Consider the following 18,721-nt stretch of genomic DNA (forward strand, 5'->3'; position numbering starts at 1 on the left):
CCAGGCTTAAACCAAGTGGTCAGTGAGCAAGCAGTGGATGGCCCCAGTCCTCTGGATACCATGATTCAGAGATTACAACAAGAACAGGACCAGAGGCTGGGCTCCAATGACACACCTGTTGCTACTGCGACTGCTGCAGCGGCTTCTCTAACTGCAAGCACCCGAATCAACAGAGGTATAGTACCAATTAATTGTGAATTAGTTACAAAACTTAATTACCTGTATTATTACCTGTATTATTAACTTTTGCATGAAAATAGAATGCATGCAACCCCGGGACTGAAAGCATGAGAACATGCATAGCATTTGCAATTAACTAATAAATACACACATTTTAATAATTGCCTTTATCCTTTAACCCCCTCCAAGACTTAAAAATGTTAAAAATTACGTAATCGTAAAGGCTGCTCATCTACAAACCAGGTTTCTAATTTTCCTCCAAAATTGACAACAACCTGACTGCAGCACACCACATTGACAACAATCACAAAATTCAACTGATGGGTCTTTCTTATCATTCAGGATCTGTGGGTTCTCCGACAGAGGTGCACTCACCGCCCAATGTCGGCCTTCGTCGGAGCGGGCAAATTGAGGGTGTGCGCCAGATGCACAGCAATGCCCCACGCAGCCAGATGGCCACCGAAGGAGATTTGGTGGCGTGGAGTCGCCGGGTGTTGGTACCTGAGCTTGAGGATGCTTCCGTCAGGTGAGTGCAATAGTGACAACGTCTTAACATATTTAGCCTCATTGGGATTTATTCTCCACTTTGTTGTTCCAGGGATGTTTGATGTGCAAGCTTGTCTGCTGACTGTGGGTGTGTTTTGGTCATATAGGAAACAGGTCAACTGGCGAGAAGCAAAAGGAGAGGAGGAAATCAACATTTACCAGTCGGAACGCCGGAGACGAACCATCCACTCTCTGCCCAAGGAGAGCAGAGTACGACCTTTTAGTTTAAGTGTAATTAACAAAAGCTCAACTGTGTTCATTTGAATGCTCATCAAATTCTAAACCCTCATATGTATAGAAAAAAATGCTTATTCAGATTATAATATGTTGAACATAACAGTTGCGTAAATACCTCTGAAATAGGGTGTCTAACAAAAGATTAGACATTACAAAAGGATCAACAACGGGAAGGATTTTAATAAATTCCAGAATGCCTTAATGAGCATGTATAGAAGCGTAATTATGTATAAACTTTAATCATTGTATCTAATATGTAATGGAAATTTTACTTTTAGCAACCTGCAACCATGCATTTTTGTTTTTCCCAAGTTCCACTAAAATGTCTTTCCTTTGGAGTGGACTTTGCATAAGCAACACCTACTCCGAAATGTTTAAAAAAAAACTATGTCTGAATCCAATATAACAACAAGATCTCCTTGGTGACTGTAATAGAAAGTGACACTCAACCTTGATCACAGTCTCTCTAGCCTCATTTTACCTGACCTCATTATTATACCATTAATGTTTTTTTAATGGAATGAGTAACAAAGCCGTCATTCTTGCTAATTCTTTGTTCACAGGTTCATCCCACTTCGGAGGGCATGGCTGACGAGGGGAGGAGGAGTCAGGGTAACCATGGTTACCAGACTCGGGCAGCCGTGGAGGAAACTAGCCGCCAGAGTGCCGAGGCGGCAGACGACGATGACAGCCTCTCAGAGGTAGAGCACATTTATGCACGTACCAGTTTTTCTTAAATAAAGGCTGAATGCCAATTAACTTTAAATGCTCTCTTTACTTTTATTTTAGTTTTTATATGACGAATTAAGAGTTTAAATCTCTTTCTAAACAAAACAGCAGCACCTATGGAGTCACTCATATGGTCTTTCAGGTCAAATAAATCTCTAAATCTTTGAATGAAAATGCTCAACTACACAATATTGAAGTACTTTTTTTTTTGCTAGACTTTGTTTTTTTTTCTTCTTTTTTTTCTCTTTCTTTTTTCTTTCAACTAGGGATTTCCTGATCATTTTATTGTGTCCGTTAGTCACATGATTTTAACCATCCGTCAATACCAAGTCTCTATTCGATACGCTAGCATTAAGAGGAAAAAAGGCAGATTGTATCAACTGTCTTAATGTGTGTTATAAGGGCGAGACAGAAGTGCGGCAGATCAACGGACACTCGTCTGAGGAAGAAAAAGACGAGGAGCAAAAAGAGCCGTGGCCTGATGATCACAGCAGTTCAAGGTATTCTATTATTTTTTTAAAATACCATAATTCCTCAAATACAAGACGCACTTGTGTTTCCCAAAATTGAACGCTGAAAGTATGGCTAAATCCTATAAACGTTAACTTAAAAATGTGTTTTTTTTTTTTTTTTTTTATTGTTCGACAACATTCGAGAAAGATTGATCTGTCAGCCCCATAAGCCAAGGTTTGATGCACAGATGTGACTTTTTATATGTTTTTACGCCACTATTTTCAGCAGACTGAACCACTGGCCAAGACCATCAGTTCACATACAGGAATATTATTAAAACAGAGAGGATCATGTAAATGTTATAATGTCTCTGATTCAATTAAGAGTGGCAAGGTAAGCAGCCGAGTGCTCTGGTTGGAGAATACGGAAAGGCATTACACTAGACTAATTTGTTAAGTGTGGTCTTTTAACCTATACACACAATCATTAACCTGGTGAAACAAAGATGGGTATTTATGGTAAGATGAACTTGAGCTGCGTTGCTAGGAAAAGGAAAAACAACTGCTTCCAGCACATTCAAAGTTACACTGGTGAGGTGTTCTCTGACGGCTCACAATGTGGGAAGTCTGAAACAAGATGAGACTTGTACTATTCTCCTATAGTTTTGACATTGTTGCCAAAGTCTTGGCGCATCTTATACATGATAACATAGAAAATACCAGAATTTGCCCCCCAAATTAAGGTTTCACTTTATACACAGGTGCATCTTATATTTAGGGGATTACGGTACAAATTTTGAGGCTCAAAAAAAAAAACCCAACAACAAAAAACGTAACAATGACATGATCCAAAACATGTTTGTCTGTTTCTCTACTTTTGGATTTTCTCAATTTCTCCTAGTACCAAAACTGCAATCCTCAGCAGATCTATTTTAAAGATATAACGCTATTAATCAGCGTTCGTTCAGATTTTGTCATATTTATGGCTGTGAAGCACTGTAATACAGTATACGCAAATGAAGACATCCTTTATATTTACATTCTTGTTTTGTCTTCACAGCGACTACTCCAGTGACTACTCAGACTGGACAGCTGATGCAGGCATCAATTTGGAGCCGCCCAAGAAAAGCGTGAAAGTGAAGAAGAAGAGCAGCAGCTCAGAAGAGGACGGCGACAAGAAGCGTGACCCCAAAAAAGAACGCAAGAAGGAGAAAGCTGACAAGGACGGCACAATACCAAAGACGAAGAAGCCAAAGGAGAAGCGGAAGGTTTGTCAATTAAAAAAAAAAAAAAAGAAAGTTCACCATCATGTGATATCTGATTTGATAGTATGTTGTCTGGCAGAGGGCCGAGCTTCAGGAGCAAGGGCTGACTTTGGAGGAGTGGCTTCCCTCTTCCTGGATTACAGACTTGGTTCCTCGTAGATGTCCTTATATCCCACAGATGGGAGATGAGGTATTTTAAAATACAATAATACAGCAGGTGCTTTGGATATTTGTAATATGGCTCTGTGTTTAGCTAGTTTGCACAATTACTAATTCAGCAAGGCACATTTGCGTTTCCTCATAGTCACCATGGGACATTTAAATATTCAAATGAATATGGCAGCCGACAGCAATGGAGAGGGAGAAATTCAACTTGTTCATACCGTTTAATAAGTAATGTAACATTTCCTGTATGGTTGACTACAGTTAGAAACCATTTTCTCATGTTAGGGAGTGTTTACTTGTAATCTTGTTTTATTGTCGTGTGTAATACTGTGTATGTTTGTGTGTCCAGTTGTACTATTTCCGTCAGGGCCATGAGGCGTATGTGGAGATGGCCAAACAAAAGAAGATTTACAGCATCAACCCTAAGAAGCAACCCTGGCACAAGATGGAGCTACGGGTAAGTGTAGCGAGAAACTAGCAACCAGGCATGGCCATTATATCAATTTTTTTTTTTGACTAATTCTAATTTTTCGTTACTGAAGATTTTCAAAATACCATAAACAATATTTTCCTCCCCTGTTTCCTGCAGTACGTTTTCCTCTCATGAGCTTCCCCATTGCTCTTGTTTCCTTCACACTCAATGCCAACCAGAAGGCTAGTGCTACATGGCAATTGTTAAAGAAATTGAATCGTTAGTCTCTAAAAAACAGGTACGGCTTCTTCAGTGGTTTGGGAGTCGTTTGAGTTTGCGGCGACAGACTTGCAGCAAGTACCGCTGCATCGTTTATCCGAAGCCCGTTGCAAAAAATTGCAGAAGCCCAACGAACTTTTTTCAGCAACTAAAACAGAGGCACCTAGCCAAGTATATAAAATGTCAAGCTTTGCGAGGGGAACAAGACTGTCAACTAACAAAATCTCACTAAGAAGAAACTTACTGTTTGAAGAGTCATTTAACAAGGACACAAATACCGTATGATAAGATCAGATTTACTGGACATACAAATGGTAACTTCATGTATAATGTGTGTGTTTTTGCTTTTGTTCCTGCCAGGAGCAGGAACTGATGAAGATTGTGGGGATTAAGTATGAAGTGGGCCTGCCCACATTATGCTGCTTAAAGCTGGCTTTCCTGGACCCAGACACCGGCAAACTGACTGGAGGGTCGTTCTCCATGAAGTAATGATCTGAGCTGCCTTTCTAATCCTGCCACTTTTGTTTTTACTAAATTACGTCATACCTTTTCACAGGTACCATGACATGCCAGATGTCATCGACTTCCTAGTCCTGCGGCAGCAGTTTGACAATGCCAGGAAGCGCCAGTGGACTATCGGTAAGGTTATCATCATAGTGTATTGTTGTAGTGAAACGGATGCACTTCAGGTGTGATCTCCTGCATGCAGGTGACAGGTTTCGCTCGGTGATCGACGATGCCTGGTGGTTCGGCACAATCGAGAGTCACGAGCCCTACCAGCAGCAGTATCCAGACAGCCTGTTTCTATGTTACAACGTCTGGTAAACATCACGCAGTTATATTGCTATTGTGCGCAATGAAGAGTGTTAGCACATAGTACACCGGGGAGAACAACTATATGATACACTGTTGATTTTTTTTTTTTCCCCCTCTTAGAAAGAAGGTAGAGGTCTGTAATTTGTATCAAAGTATTCTTCAACTATGAGGTGCAGAATCTAAAACAAAAATCCAGTATTTGATACATCAGACAAGCAGAACTCAACTTTTGGTGCAGAAACCTTTGTTTTCAATTACAGAGATAAGACATTTTCAATAGTTCTTCAAGTTTGGCAGGGATTTTGGCCGACTTCTCCAGAGCGTTCTCCGACGGCTCTCAATCTGAAACGGGGAATCTGAAACACTTACGGATAACTTACGGATATAAACACAAGAAAATATGAAGAATTTAGGAAGATGAGAGGCTATAGTTTTTACATTTTTGCCAAAGTGTTGGCACATCATATACACGATAACATTGAAAATACCAGAATGACCCCAAAATTAAGGCTTCGTTATGAATTAAATCTGGATTTCAGTCTTTTTATACCAGTATGTAATTGGATATTAGCCATAGTGTTAGCCTACTTTTCTTAAGTTTACTTACCCCTTAGGTATGCAAACCTATGGAAGCACCTGCACATACTCGTCTTTTTGATGTTTACAATTTTAGAAAATTACAATTTTGCCAAATATTGTATAAACACATGTCAACTTAAAAAGGAATTAATTTAGTGGTACCCATCTGAAAAAGGATGTTCACAATGTGAAATGGGACATGGAATGGGATAGATTCCTAGAAATATATTTTAAAATCTTCAAAGCAAACAATTATTGCTAACACTTCTTCTGTTGATTCAGCTGGGATAATGGCGACACAGAGAAGATGAGTCCATGGGATATGGAGCTAATTCCTGACGAGGGTGAGTCTTTGTAACACACAGCAAGCTTTTTGTTAAATCCCGCTTTCTCCAAAGTGCGTCTTTGTTCTTCAGCGTCCTTCCCGGATGAGTTGGGGACGAGTGTCCCACTCACAGAGGAGGAGCATCGCGAGCTTCTGTATGTGCCGCTTGACGGCGAATGGGGATGCCGCACGCGCGCCGATGAGTGTGAGCGAATCATCAAAGCCATCGACCAGCTCTGCACTCTGGGTAGGACATCATCACCGTCATCATAATGGGTCTCATCTAGCATTGCTTCTTGTAAACCTGTCAGTATGGTGAGGTCATCTTCATGACAAAGTGGCTGGATTATTGCTTTACCTTCACTGTGTGATGGTGCAGTAAAGATTCAGCTTCAGTTCAGATTACACAAAGACACTCCAGAGTTTCACGCTATAGACATTAAAAATAAGTAGAGCTGCTAACACCCAGCTTCAACCCTCAAAAAACAGCATATTTTTTATTCGCTAACAAAGCATTGTCACAACAAAAGCGTGCAAAGGAATAAAAAGCTTTCTATACCTGTTCGTCTATCCACACTCGTTCATCCATCCATCTGTTTCCTTAACTGCCACACCTCCATACACAAGATAATTGAACAAACCATATTGGGGGAGTTCAGTAAAATACGATCTGTTATAAAAAGGTCAAACATGGTGGTAAATACCAAATAAAGGCAACGCTGGACTATCTGTTAGGTTAAGTATATAGCCACAAAAAGGTTTTTTTTTTTTTTTTTGTAGATCAATTATCATACTACATCTACGTAAAACATCATTAAAAGATTGTTGTAGTTTCCATGCTGCCTTTTTTTTTTTCTAATTGTGCAGCTCACATGCAGCTCTTCAGCTTTGGGTTGCAGACCCCTTTTCTAGTTTAACACATCATGTTTTTGTTTGTTTTAAGACATTGCGGCGCCATTTGCTTTCCCGGTGGACCTTCAAGCGTACCCCTCTTACTGCACGGTGGTGGCTTACGTCACAGACCTCAGCACCATTCGCCAAAGGCTGGTCAACCGCTTTTACAGGTATCTGAATGCAAGCTCGTGTATGTGACAGGATTAATTGATGGATTATCATGTATGCACACTTCGGTTCACTTTAGACGACTGTCGTCACTGATGTGGGAAGTTCGCTACGTGGAACACAACGCACAAACATTTAATGAGCCGGGCTCCTTCATTGTCACCACTGCCAAGTTCGTCTCTGACCTCATACTGCAGTTCATTAAGTGAGTCAAGTGTCCAGAAGCTTCTTTCGCTCACATGGTTAACTTATAATTGGTATTTTCACACTATAATGCACCCAGGCTTTTGTACTTTTGAAGACCACTGGAGAGCCAATCGGCAGGAAGGATTTTAGCTCTCATCCTAAATCATATGTGATACGCTAACTTTTATGTAAATAAGCCACACCGAGGATTGGGCTGAAGTTGCAAAACAACTTTATCTTTACTAACACACAAGTTTTTCCTCTATTGTTTCAGTCTAAAATCCTTCCTGCCGTTCCGTGATCTCTGGTGACTCTTCCCTGGATAGTGTAGTGTTTTAATGAAGTAATTTTTAAACATTTTATTCATTCACTGCCTATTCTATTTTTATTGCGCTAGCAGTGAATACATTATTGTATATTTGGTGTACTTAATGCGCTTTTATCTCATAATGCCCATTGAGTACCAAGACATTTGCCTGGAACTGTTGAATGTTTGTTATTCCATTCTCAGAGACCAAAGTCTGACAGACATAATGCCACTCTACAAAACCCTGAAAAAAGCAACATTTTCGGACTCTGAAGACGAGGTGAGTTCCTCAAAGCATCAATAAAACACTAATTTAGTATATAAACATGTTTTGTTGTCTCCGCGTAGGATGAGGAGGAGGATGAAGAGGACACTAGTCGACCAGGAACTTCCGCGCAAAACCACAAGGTGTAGTAAATTATGCATACAATTCATCATGTAATGTAAACAAACGTTCGAGTGACTGAAAATAAAATGAAAATAAAATAAAAACCTTTGTCTCATTGTAATGCCGATGTCCTGCGCAGGAGCGGCGTTCAACAAGGCGGCGCCTGCGCACACAACCGCTCTCGTATGACCCTCAAGCATGGAGAAGACGCTGTAAGGAGTTGCTGGACCTCATCTTCCAGTGTGAGGACTCTGAGCCCTTCAGAGAACCTGTGGACCTGCAGGAATATCCGGTATGTACACACTTTGCTTGATATTATCTATACAGGGTATCAAATTATGGCTAGATAACCAAATGAGGCTTTGTAAAATCGTACATTAAGTAATCTTGCACAGGTCCTTTAAAGCACATGTCCTTTAGCACGACAGTGAACCCTAATTTGCTCCCAGCACCTTGCGCGGCAGCAGCCTCCATTGGTGTATGAATATGTGTGTGAATGGGTGAATGTGAGCCTTTGTAAAACTCTTTGAGCACCATATGATGTAGAATATGTCCACTCCATTTACCATTTGCCCCACTTTCTGAGGTAAGCACATGACAGCGTGTCTGATTTTCTCTTGCTGGCAAAAACTGTTTATTTTCTTACTTAAGTGTGTGAAATACATACGTGCTTTATTTTATTTTTTTTGGTGTTCTGTTTTAAATGAGCACGAGATCACTGGAAGACCTTTGTGCTCTCTCCCTCTTTTGCAAAAGATTGTTTTTGACTCAGTCTTGCCTTTTCTCCGGTCTTATTATTATTGATAACTGCCAGTCATTTAGTAATTATTCATCCATCGTAATTGTTCCAGGATTACCTCCAGATCGTAGACTCCCCGATGGACTTTGGCACTGTTCTCAACACACTGACTACAGGCAAATACCAGACGCCCATCCAGCTCAGCAAGGATGTGCGCCTCATCTTCAGCAACTCCAAAGCGTACACACCCAGTAAGAAGTCTAGGGTGAGAGAAGCACACACACACACACATGACAGGTCATTACAGTTTTAATGACATTTAATATCGTTAAAAACACATTTTGGACTTTTGCTGTTGACTAAAAATGATATCACGTTTGCTCAAGGCTCAGGTAACAACTAGTCAACTTGCAAATGTCACATGACCAAACCTAGAAAAATGGTAAACTGTGATTGGTCTTACCTGAGCATTGACATGTGATGTCATTTTCAGTCAACAGCCAGTGCAAAATTTTGTTTCCAAATGTATTAATTATGTTAATGCTACATGGAAAATTATGCTTTTATGAAATATAAACAACATAACCTTGTACTTTTGAAATGTCTAAATAAGTATAACAATATTTCTATGGGGGGGGGGGGGGGGTCTTATGCCACAAGTGCAGTTGGATACAAAGGAGAATGCGCTGCAAGAAGTAAAACATGCAGCCAGATGAGATAAGAAGGCCAGCCAACGCTTCAAAATAAACCTTACCATACCAAATAATGTATGGACACAAATGCTTTTGTCACACTTTTATTTTGAAGCGCTTCTTTTAAAAGCATGTTGCAATGACTGCGACATCTCCTCTTAATTCTATTTCCCAATATTTTATATATCTTGTTCAATTGCCAATTTAGGACACTAAAAAAAGTAATTGAATTACGCTGAAATGTTGTAGTATGCCTGTTTCCAAAGTTTAGCGCAGCATCTATAGCAGGGTTATCAAGCTCATTTTAGACATTGGGCCGCATGGAGGAAAATCTATCCTCAAGTGGGCCGGACAGGTCAATTCTTGTTCTGTATCTTAAAAACAGTTGTGCCAATTATGTCTAGAATTTTGCTATGTGTGCTGACCAGCCTGTGACCCTTTTGAGGATTAGCGGCTATAGAAAATGGATGGATGTATGAAAATAAAATAACTTCCTTTTTGATCCCCTGTATCCCAACATAGCATTTATCCTAGACTTGCATGACATTTTCACTGCTTTTTTTCCATTTGTTCATAAAATACATATTTTGTATAGAACACATAATAGGAACGAAAATAAATAGATTGAAATGCAACATTCAATAGAAGGAAAATGCCCCAACCAAAATTTTTGGTCATAAAACATCTTTGCAAGGAGTGTAGTCAAGTGCGAAGAGTTGAACAAAATAAAATGGTGCCGTAGTACATTTTTCATCGGAGAAAGTGTAATTTAGTCCTATTTTAAAAATGCAAAGTAATAACATTTTCATTTCCACAAACCCAAGATCTACAGCATGAGTTTGAGGCTCTCTGCGCTCTTCGAGGAACACATGAGCTCCATCCTGGCTGACTACCAGGCCATTCACGGCTTGACTGACAAACTGACCCGACGGAGTGCCGAGCGCCACGCCCGACACACTACCCCCGACCAGCGACCAACGCGGCAGGTCAAGAGGCGACGCCGCAGCGAATCTCCTCCCAGCAGCGCGGCATCCAGGTATAACGCCAAAACCTGCTTGTCCTCCAGTTTATGAAACAACTTGTGACCTGCCCTTTGTTCTTAGCCCAGAGAGGAAGAGGCGTGTCTCGTCCCGAGTAAGCAGCAGGCGGGAGCCTTCTCCGCCTCCCTCCCGGCCCTCTTCCTTGAGACAGAACCTCCCGCCAAAGCACACGCCTCCGCTGCTTAATGGCAGAACGGACACGCCGGCAACTGGGCGCACACGCAGGGCTGCAAAACATTTTGGGCACTCGCCGCCCTCGTCAGTATCTGCGCCAAATGCCAGCCCCGCAGGTAAGCTTGCCTACAATTAATTGCTTTTTCTTTTTTTGTTTTTTTTTTGTATAACTTTCTTTTGGGGAAAAAAATCGGCACATCTGTAGAAAGCCCATTTCATTAATTCGTAAAATAATTCATAATCATAAAATCTGTCAAATATTATATGCAAATTAGATTGTTATTTTTGTCCAAATAATACATTTGTGACATTTTAGGGGCTTTGACCAAAGCTCAATAATGTTTAACAGCAGTTTAGATTAGGTTCCAGGAAAAAAAAATGCTAATAAAATTATTAACAAATCTATAATGGTAATTCTCAACTTTGTGGGTAGCATTTGGTATAACCCCCAATAATAATAAAAAAATGTCTTATGCTTTTAATTAGATTCTTAACAAAAAGACAAGAAAGAAAAAAGCTGATCTTTTTTACAATTTAAAATCAGGCAGCTGTATTGAAAGAAATCAGCCTTTTTGCTGCCACCAGTCTTTCCAACATTGTTTTCTATTTTGTCCAAAGAAGTATGTAAAAAATCTTTCTGAATCTATTCTGAAAATCCATTTTCTGAAAACGTTTTTTGGGGAAAAAAATTGAGATGCAACCGTTTTAAAAAACAATGTTTCCATACGTATGTCTTGAAATCTTTTCTCCACCCTAGAATCAATTCGTTCATTGAGAACACACAACGTGGTCTCCACCTCCCCGCCGCCTTCAACAACTGAGAGGACAACACCCTCTTCGGCCGCGGAAGGTGCCGGGCTGGGAAGCACGCGGCGGAAACCCAGAACGCCTGTGAGACAAAGATCAGGTAATGTCTGTATGAGGATCATTTGATTCATTTTTTTTCCTGCATTCATTATTTTTGTTTATATCCAAACAACACCAAAATTTGGAATTTTGACTGTCCTAAACATGCCCTTCATGTGTCAGGGTCTCCTGAAAGTCCCCCATCCCAGAGTACAGCCCACCTGAACGGTCACGGCGGTCACGTGACCGCCGGAGCAGGAAGGAAGGGTCGCAAATCCCGAACGTACCCGCCAGAGAGCCCTCCGGCAGACCCGGCTAGCCCATCCAGGAGGCGCGGTCGCCCCCCGGGCAAGAAACGAAGCAGGAAGAGCAAGGCGGACCCCTCCAGCCCCGCTCCTGACGACGAGCTCGACCAGTCCACCGGCGACGAAGGCGCTTCGGCGCCGCTCGCGTCAGACTCTAGCACGCCGAAAAAGAGGGGCCGGCCACGGTCCCACAGAACTGAGGAGGTATCACCGCCGCCTCCTCTTCCTCCCCCTCCTCCTCCCCCCAACTCGGAGACCCTTGAACTTTCGCCGCTGAGGAGGAGCAGCCGTAGAGTGCACGAGGACATCACGTCTATGCCACGGACGCAAAGAGGCACTCGGAGGGATGGGGCGACGGAGCACCGAGAGGAGGGGGACGAAGAGGACGAGGCGGGCGGCTCGATGCGCACCCGTAACCAGGGGCGACGCTCAGCCTGGTATGTGGAGGATGACTCTGAGGAGGAGCAGAGGCAGCTGCTCTTTGAGGACTCCTCCATCACTTTCGGAACCTCCTCCAAGGGACGTGTACGCAAGCTGACAGAGAAGGCCAAGGCCAACCTGATTGGCTGGTAGCTCCGCACGCACACACACACACACACACACAAGCCCCTTTCACACTGCCTATCAAAGCTAGCTGTTTTCTGTGGAACTGAAGAACCTTGAAGAATGCAATTTTTTAAAAAGACACAGTTTTGGATTTTACATTTTCAGACAGGAAATGTTATGGGACAAAATACTTCTAATTTAAATGTCTTTTCAGCAAAAAATGATTCTTATGGGTGTTAAAAATAAATTAATTAAATAAAAAAAATAATTAATGAACACACAAAAAAAAAGCGGAGGGATAATTTTTCTGACTATTTCTGAGATAGAAATAGCAAAACCTGAAAATTTTTCACAAGTTGAAATTATGATTTTGGACATTTGCCTTTTATTTCACCAAATCAAAATGAAAAACAATTTGGAGAAACACCATTTAGATTTTTTTTTGTTTTGTTTTTTTTTAAAAAAAAATTCCAATAAAAGTTTTTTTTTTTTTTCACACACACTGTGTGCAAGGGGCTGCACCCACATGCTCATTGGCCCAGCTGCTGCTAATCCAAGCTGTGCTCCCTCTCTCCCTCAAGTATTGGTCCATGTTGGACCCCCTCCTACCCCCTTTGTCTGAGTACTTGAACGAAAAGTCGCAGGATGAGCGCTTGCTTTATGGAACTACACCATCTCTGGTGTGTGGGCGGGGACAAAGACACCTACTTGAACATTTCGCCCCTCCACCAGACATTTTTCTACAACCCTCCAAGACGCCCCCCTTTCCCTTCTTTTTTGGTTGTTTTTTATACATTTGTACATGATGCTTCGCCCTCTGCTGGAAGTCTTAAGTGTTGCTGTCCAATGAAAAGCATGAAGCTCCATGTTTTTGTGGCCAAAAAATCTACACCACCCTTTGTCTTTCTCTTCTCAGCTTTTTAGCCAAAATGTTTTTTTTTTTTCCTGATAGAATGCTTTACAGTGGACAACAACATTATGGAATATATATGTGATTCATTCATCTCTATCCATGACGAAAGGTTTTCTACATTTTATTTTTTTATCCCAGCAATATGAGTTGGGGCTGCACGATTATGGCCAAAATAATAATCTTGATTATTTTGGTCAATATTGAAATCACAATTATTCATCATGTTTGGTCAAACTAATATTTATTGCCCTTTTTTAACCAAGCAGTATATAAACAACGCTTGATACCAACAAATAATAATAAAAATAATAATGAAAAATCACCCAATACATGGCAAAAACTTGGCACACAGGACAACACAGCTAACTTACTTGCTGAAAGCAAACCAATGAAACAAAAAGAAGCCTACTTAGAACCAAGCACATTATGTACTTTTAAGCAGATTTTAATCAATTAGCAGACAAAATGCCATTTTTGGTCATTTCAAACCGAATCTCTTCAATTTTGCTGCCAATCGGATTTTTCAATATGGGTCTCAATTGAAAGCTGTCACTATAAATACAGTATTAGGAATCACGTGGGAAAATCAACACCGTTTCACATTACTAATACATTAGGTTGAGAAAGCATATGCTTTTGACATGCCAGCAGTGCGAAACATTGCCGCCTGGTGGTTGGATGGCAAAATGTTTTATTTGACATGTTGTTAGCCGGCTTTTTAAATGTTTATATCGCCAAGGATCATCTTAATTAATTGTGGCAGCCAATATCGCGACTGCCATTAAAAATCGATTAATTGTGCAGCCCTAATTTGAGTGTGTGTGTTGTCCAATGAAAATGATGTATTTCCGAATAAGCTATTTTTTTTTTTTATCCCCTTAATTTTAATTGCTTTAATATTTCATTTATTTCATAAGAAGATTATCATAGGGATGCAACGGTTTATAGTGTGCACGCGTGCGTGCATTGTCGTCCAATGAAAAACCTATATGGTATTTTTGCAACTGTGATTTTATTAAGTTGCACTGTTGACTTCTTTTTTTTTCCCTGCAAGAAATCAAAAATGTTGCAGTCAAAAAAAGTAATATCTCTGTGTCTTTCATCTCAAAACTATTTTGATTGATTTTTCAGAAAGCAGCACACCTTTTGGAGACGTATGCTTTTCAGTGGACAACCTCAATGCGTCTGTATCCCTGTTCAATCTGGAAAAGAAATAAGTACTAAATATTTACAAACATTTCTTCAAAACCATCATTTTCTGAAGATCACATCTCACTAAAATGAGAAAAAAATCACAGTAAAAGATCACTGTAAATACATAGTTTTCATTAGACATGGACAACATGGATGTGTGTGCTGAACAACCAAATGTACCTTTTTACTGGTATTGTTGGTTACTTTATGCTTTGTGTGTGTGTGTGTGTGTGTTATGGGTGAAAGAGGTTATGTATACGTCATACAGCATAAGCAATGTGCCTTTATGTCTTGGATGCATGTGTATGTATGAGGGGGAGGTGTGTGTGTGTGTATGCTGTATATTTATTATATAATATGACTCATACCATGTAACCAACGCTGTAGCTACATGCAATTATGTTACGCAACTTCTTCCCAATGTGCTTTTTACTGTATGTTTTAAGTGTTTTGACCAGACACACATAGTTTTAAAGCAAATTAGGTAAAATCGGCAAGTGTCGTCGTATTCATGGTCTGTGCTGGTGTGCCTTGATGAATCCTGTCGGGACCTTTTTAAGGAAGTTGTTTAGTTTTCGGACCAGGCCAGGCTGGATTCTCACCAATCAAAATGTCGTTCTCTTCCCTAACATAACCTCCATTCATGATTTGTCAACTGTCAGATTATTGATACTTTGGACACACTTGTGCATTGATAATGTGTACTCTGACGTTTTGATTAATAGGCCCTGGGATTGTTGTTATATGCCGTTGTGCTCCAAAGTGTCACATTGCATGACACATACAGGAGAACCTCCAAATGTCCCATTTTTTTATATATAAAATATATAAAACAAGCCTTAATACAATTCATCAGAACTTCCAACCTCATCGAAAATCAAATTTAGCTACTTTAGAGTGCCTCATGGTTGTCCATAAGTGCATGCACATTACTGAAAAAAAGGCGCAAAAGCATAGGAGGATTAAAAGTCTCAACGTGTGGCGATAGCATGGCTGCTTTTAAGCAAATGTGTGCTGTAGCGCTGAAAAAAAGGCCCACAGTGTTGCAGGTATAAAATAAATAAATGCTGCTGTCAAGGATGACTACAAGGGAGAAGGTGAGTCACCTCACGTTAACATTATAAAAGTTACCATCCTTATTCTTATGGTGGTTTTACACTTGCTGTATTGAAACTGAGCAGCCAGGACGGGCCACCTCACTCTTGACGCTGTAGAGTGTAGTAAGTTCCGTTTCTTGTCTATGATCATACATTACAGTATTTTATTGGCTAACATCACTACTGTGGTGGCATTTTAAATAAGCCTGTGGAGTTTATTCTTACAATACAAAAGTATTTAAAAAGCACCCCCTTTCCCCGGAAAAGTTAAAATTTCAACAGTTTATTGTTTTCATCCACCTACCTATGGAGGAAGAATCAAAATGAATTTTAGGGGGCAAGCTCAACATGATCAGATTTCAGATATAAAGCTGAATATTTTTATCTTTTTTTTTAAGTTCACTAATCAATTAGGATGCATGCTAATAAACTGGATGGACACGTGTTGTGTTTTTATGTCAACATTAGAATTTTGCTAACAATTTTAATGATTCAAATACAAAAATTTGTATTTCTTAATTGAGATAAATTGGAAAAAAAAGAAAATAAATGGAGTTATTTTAAACAATGAAAAACACATTTTCAGAATACATTAAAAAGTACGTTCTTCCAAAAAAAGTAAACTTATTTTGGGTCGTACATTTATTGGAACTTGGAGGTTCTACTGTATATTTGATCAGAAAATCAGGTTCCCTCAAATGTGTGGCTGACGTGATTACCTACTACAACACCATCATAATTTTGATTTTATGGAATCAACTCATTGCTGCCTCACTTTGAGAATGTGTCATTTGATTTTTTTTTTGTCCTAAATTAGACCTTGCAACTATTTTATTTTCTTCCTAAATATCCTGAACGGATAATCTTTCTATTCTTTGCAACCGTCCTAACATTTGAAATAATCTCCAGGAGCCTTAAAAGGATGAAACAGTGGGAATTTAAGTAAAGGTGTGGCATGTGATCATTTAAATGTAAACAACGAGAGCGCAGCATGAAGGGAGAAACTTGTGTTTTCACACGTCTTGGTTGGTTTTGATTTTTTTTATACATATAAATATATAAATAATGATATAACGTTTAAAAAAAATCTAGAATGTACGTACATATTTTGTGTGTAGGCAAAGTACTGCTGTCCTGGTAGGTGATGCACACTTTTTCTTTTCTTTTTTTTTTTTAAGAAATAAAACAGTCGTGTTTCTGTATATGGTTTTAACACTTCGTTTCATAATTATATACGCTGTTTGCGAAATGTTGATGTCATCATCCAGGTCCAGCGCTTTGTTCTTGTGAAGATTTTTTTCCATACACTGTATCTAGAAAATCCGTTTTTGCCTACACATATGAATTTTCATTAATTTTCCATTAAAACTGGATTGGCGAAAAACTCCGACTTTCGGTCAACGGTAGGGGTCGCCATTTACCTTGGCAACACGGAGCTATAAAATTTGACTGCCCCAAAACTATTTGCACTCCAATCACACTTGCCACCTGTCTTTTGATTAACTAATGCCAAGGTTTCGACGCCATTAAAGATCACAGAACTGCGATATTTGAAGGAAACCTGTCACGTTTATGAATGTAGACGGTTTCGTTCCGAGAATACTACTGCGGAATTGGTTAGGCGCTTTGGGATGATTTATTCCAAGATGGACGTCCAACATCAAATGGCGACAATTACACAAAACCCCATGTGGTGCTCTTACACGTCTATATTACCCAAGGTAAACAAAGCTGCTCTTACATTCGTATATGCTTTACTACCTTAAATATATTTCTTTGAGCAGTTTTTCTTCAAAAAGTGGACGATAATTATTTATGGTTTATACTTATGTATGCGCCGAGTTTACACCATACATTACAAGTACTGTATATACTAACTAAATAACTTAAGCTGAAAACAGTTGTAGTTTTCACGACTTACTATATCTTATATAGAAGAAAGCATTCCAATTGCTTTTCGGTTTGACTGTGCTGAATCAATGTCTTCTTTTAGTCCATAGAGGGAGACAAAGTAGCATAAATGACGTGCTAAACTCAGTTTGTTTGCGTGTACGTATAATTTGTAGCCATGTGTCCTAAATGCAATTATTTTCCAGTATTTAGTATTGTATTTTGCTTTGATATACATAATTGCTACATTTTTTAAAAACTCCGTTCTTGTGAACGAAATATTCCGAGTCCATATCCATTCAACGTAGTAATGTAAAGCATTGTTTTGTTCAGTAGTAAAAATTGGAAACAGAAGAACTCATCTTCATTTGTATGTATTCTGCATTAATGAATCAGTGATTTCATCCCGCTTGTGGATGTCCATATTGTTTTTGGAAGGCCGCAGTTTGTTTGGCTTTGCCCACGCATCAAACTGTGAAAAGTGGATTTTATACTGGCAAACTAAAAATACGGAGGCTGTGTTTGTTGTCGTAGTCTCTAGTTTCAACGCTCCCCTGCTATGATCCATGAAACCCAAACCTCTGATGCGCGGCGCCAGCCAAAAATGACCAAGATGCTTGCAAAAAAAAAGCTATTTTTCACACACTATGTCCTAGAAGGACAGTGGTACAGGTTTTTTTTTTTTTTTTTTAATCATAGGTCAACGCCAAATTTTGTTTGGATTTAAACATATTTTGACAACTAACAGGGGCTACCTTTTCAGGTGGATGTTTCACTTTATTTGCAGTTTGGTACCATCATATGCTGTCCACCACAATCATCAAACTAAATGAACTGAGCATCTGTTGCAAGATTATGATGGAATAAAATCACACACACAAGTTGCGCTTTTTTTATAAGCATAGGGAAAATCCTCCTTTTGCTTGCTAAGGAAGCCAATCTGAAGATTCTAAATCTTTTTCTTCTTTGTGTTTCTTTGGCTTGTCATGGATTTCTCTAGGTTCAGGACGGAATGTTTTTCTTTTCTTTCCTCCCGTATGTCCCTGTGTCCGCACTATTTTTTCCAAAATCAAGTTATAGGTTTTAGTTGGGCAAGAGTGTCTAATTGCAAATTGCACTAGTAGGGTCAGGCAGTGTTTTACTCTTTGAAAGCAGAAATTTCCACTTGATTTTGACAAAAGTCGTTTTAATGGTCAGGCTTGCCATGTGACATAAGGGTGTATGAAAAGCCAAAGAAAAAAATAAAATAGGTGTGGATAAAAGGCTCTGTAAACTGAATCCTCCTTGGAAGTTGGCCTGAAAAGGGGCCAGTCCCCCACTACAGGGAAAAAGATTTGCCTCTAATGGTCTCTGAATA

At 39.7% G+C, this 18,721-nt stretch overlaps 1 protein-coding gene across 1 annotated transcript in view; it reads left to right on the forward strand.

The window, feature by feature from the left end:
- Nucleotides 1–16,676, forward strand: part of phip (PHIP subunit of CUL4-Ring ligase complex) — a 30,832-nt gene extending 14,156 nt beyond the window's left edge. The window contains exons 18-40 of the mRNA XM_088403199.1: nt 5–175; nt 523–706; nt 834–936; nt 1,527–1,664; nt 2,095–2,192; nt 3,205–3,412; nt 3,489–3,599; nt 3,924–4,031; nt 4,626–4,750; nt 4,822–4,904; nt 4,975–5,086; nt 5,943–6,004; nt 6,077–6,232; nt 6,929–7,049; nt 7,127–7,252; nt 7,745–7,820; nt 7,889–7,948; nt 8,068–8,220; nt 8,780–8,932; nt 10,184–10,395; nt 10,463–10,689; nt 11,331–11,480; nt 11,603–16,676. Of these exons, the coding sequence (XP_088259325.1) occupies nt 5–175; nt 523–706; nt 834–936; nt 1,527–1,664; nt 2,095–2,192; nt 3,205–3,412; nt 3,489–3,599; nt 3,924–4,031; nt 4,626–4,750; nt 4,822–4,904; nt 4,975–5,086; nt 5,943–6,004; nt 6,077–6,232; nt 6,929–7,049; nt 7,127–7,252; nt 7,745–7,820; nt 7,889–7,948; nt 8,068–8,220; nt 8,780–8,932; nt 10,184–10,395; nt 10,463–10,689; nt 11,331–11,480; nt 11,603–12,297 (3,632 nt within the window). The 3' untranslated portion in view covers nt 12,298–16,676. The remainder of the gene's footprint in view (nt 1–4; nt 176–522; nt 707–833; nt 937–1,526; nt 1,665–2,094; nt 2,193–3,204; nt 3,413–3,488; nt 3,600–3,923; nt 4,032–4,625; nt 4,751–4,821; nt 4,905–4,974; nt 5,087–5,942; nt 6,005–6,076; nt 6,233–6,928; nt 7,050–7,126; nt 7,253–7,744; nt 7,821–7,888; nt 7,949–8,067; nt 8,221–8,779; nt 8,933–10,183; nt 10,396–10,462; nt 10,690–11,330; nt 11,481–11,602) is intronic.
- Nucleotides 16,677–18,721: the final 2,045 nt, after the last annotated feature.

The sequence above is a fragment of the Hippichthys cyanospilos genome, chromosome 20, assembly GCF_059441005.1.
Source record: "Hippichthys cyanospilos isolate Australia breed blue-spotted pipefish chromosome 20, RoL_Hcya_1.0, whole genome shotgun sequence".
NCBI lineage: Eukaryota > Metazoa > Chordata > Actinopteri > Syngnathiformes > Syngnathidae > Hippichthys > Hippichthys cyanospilos.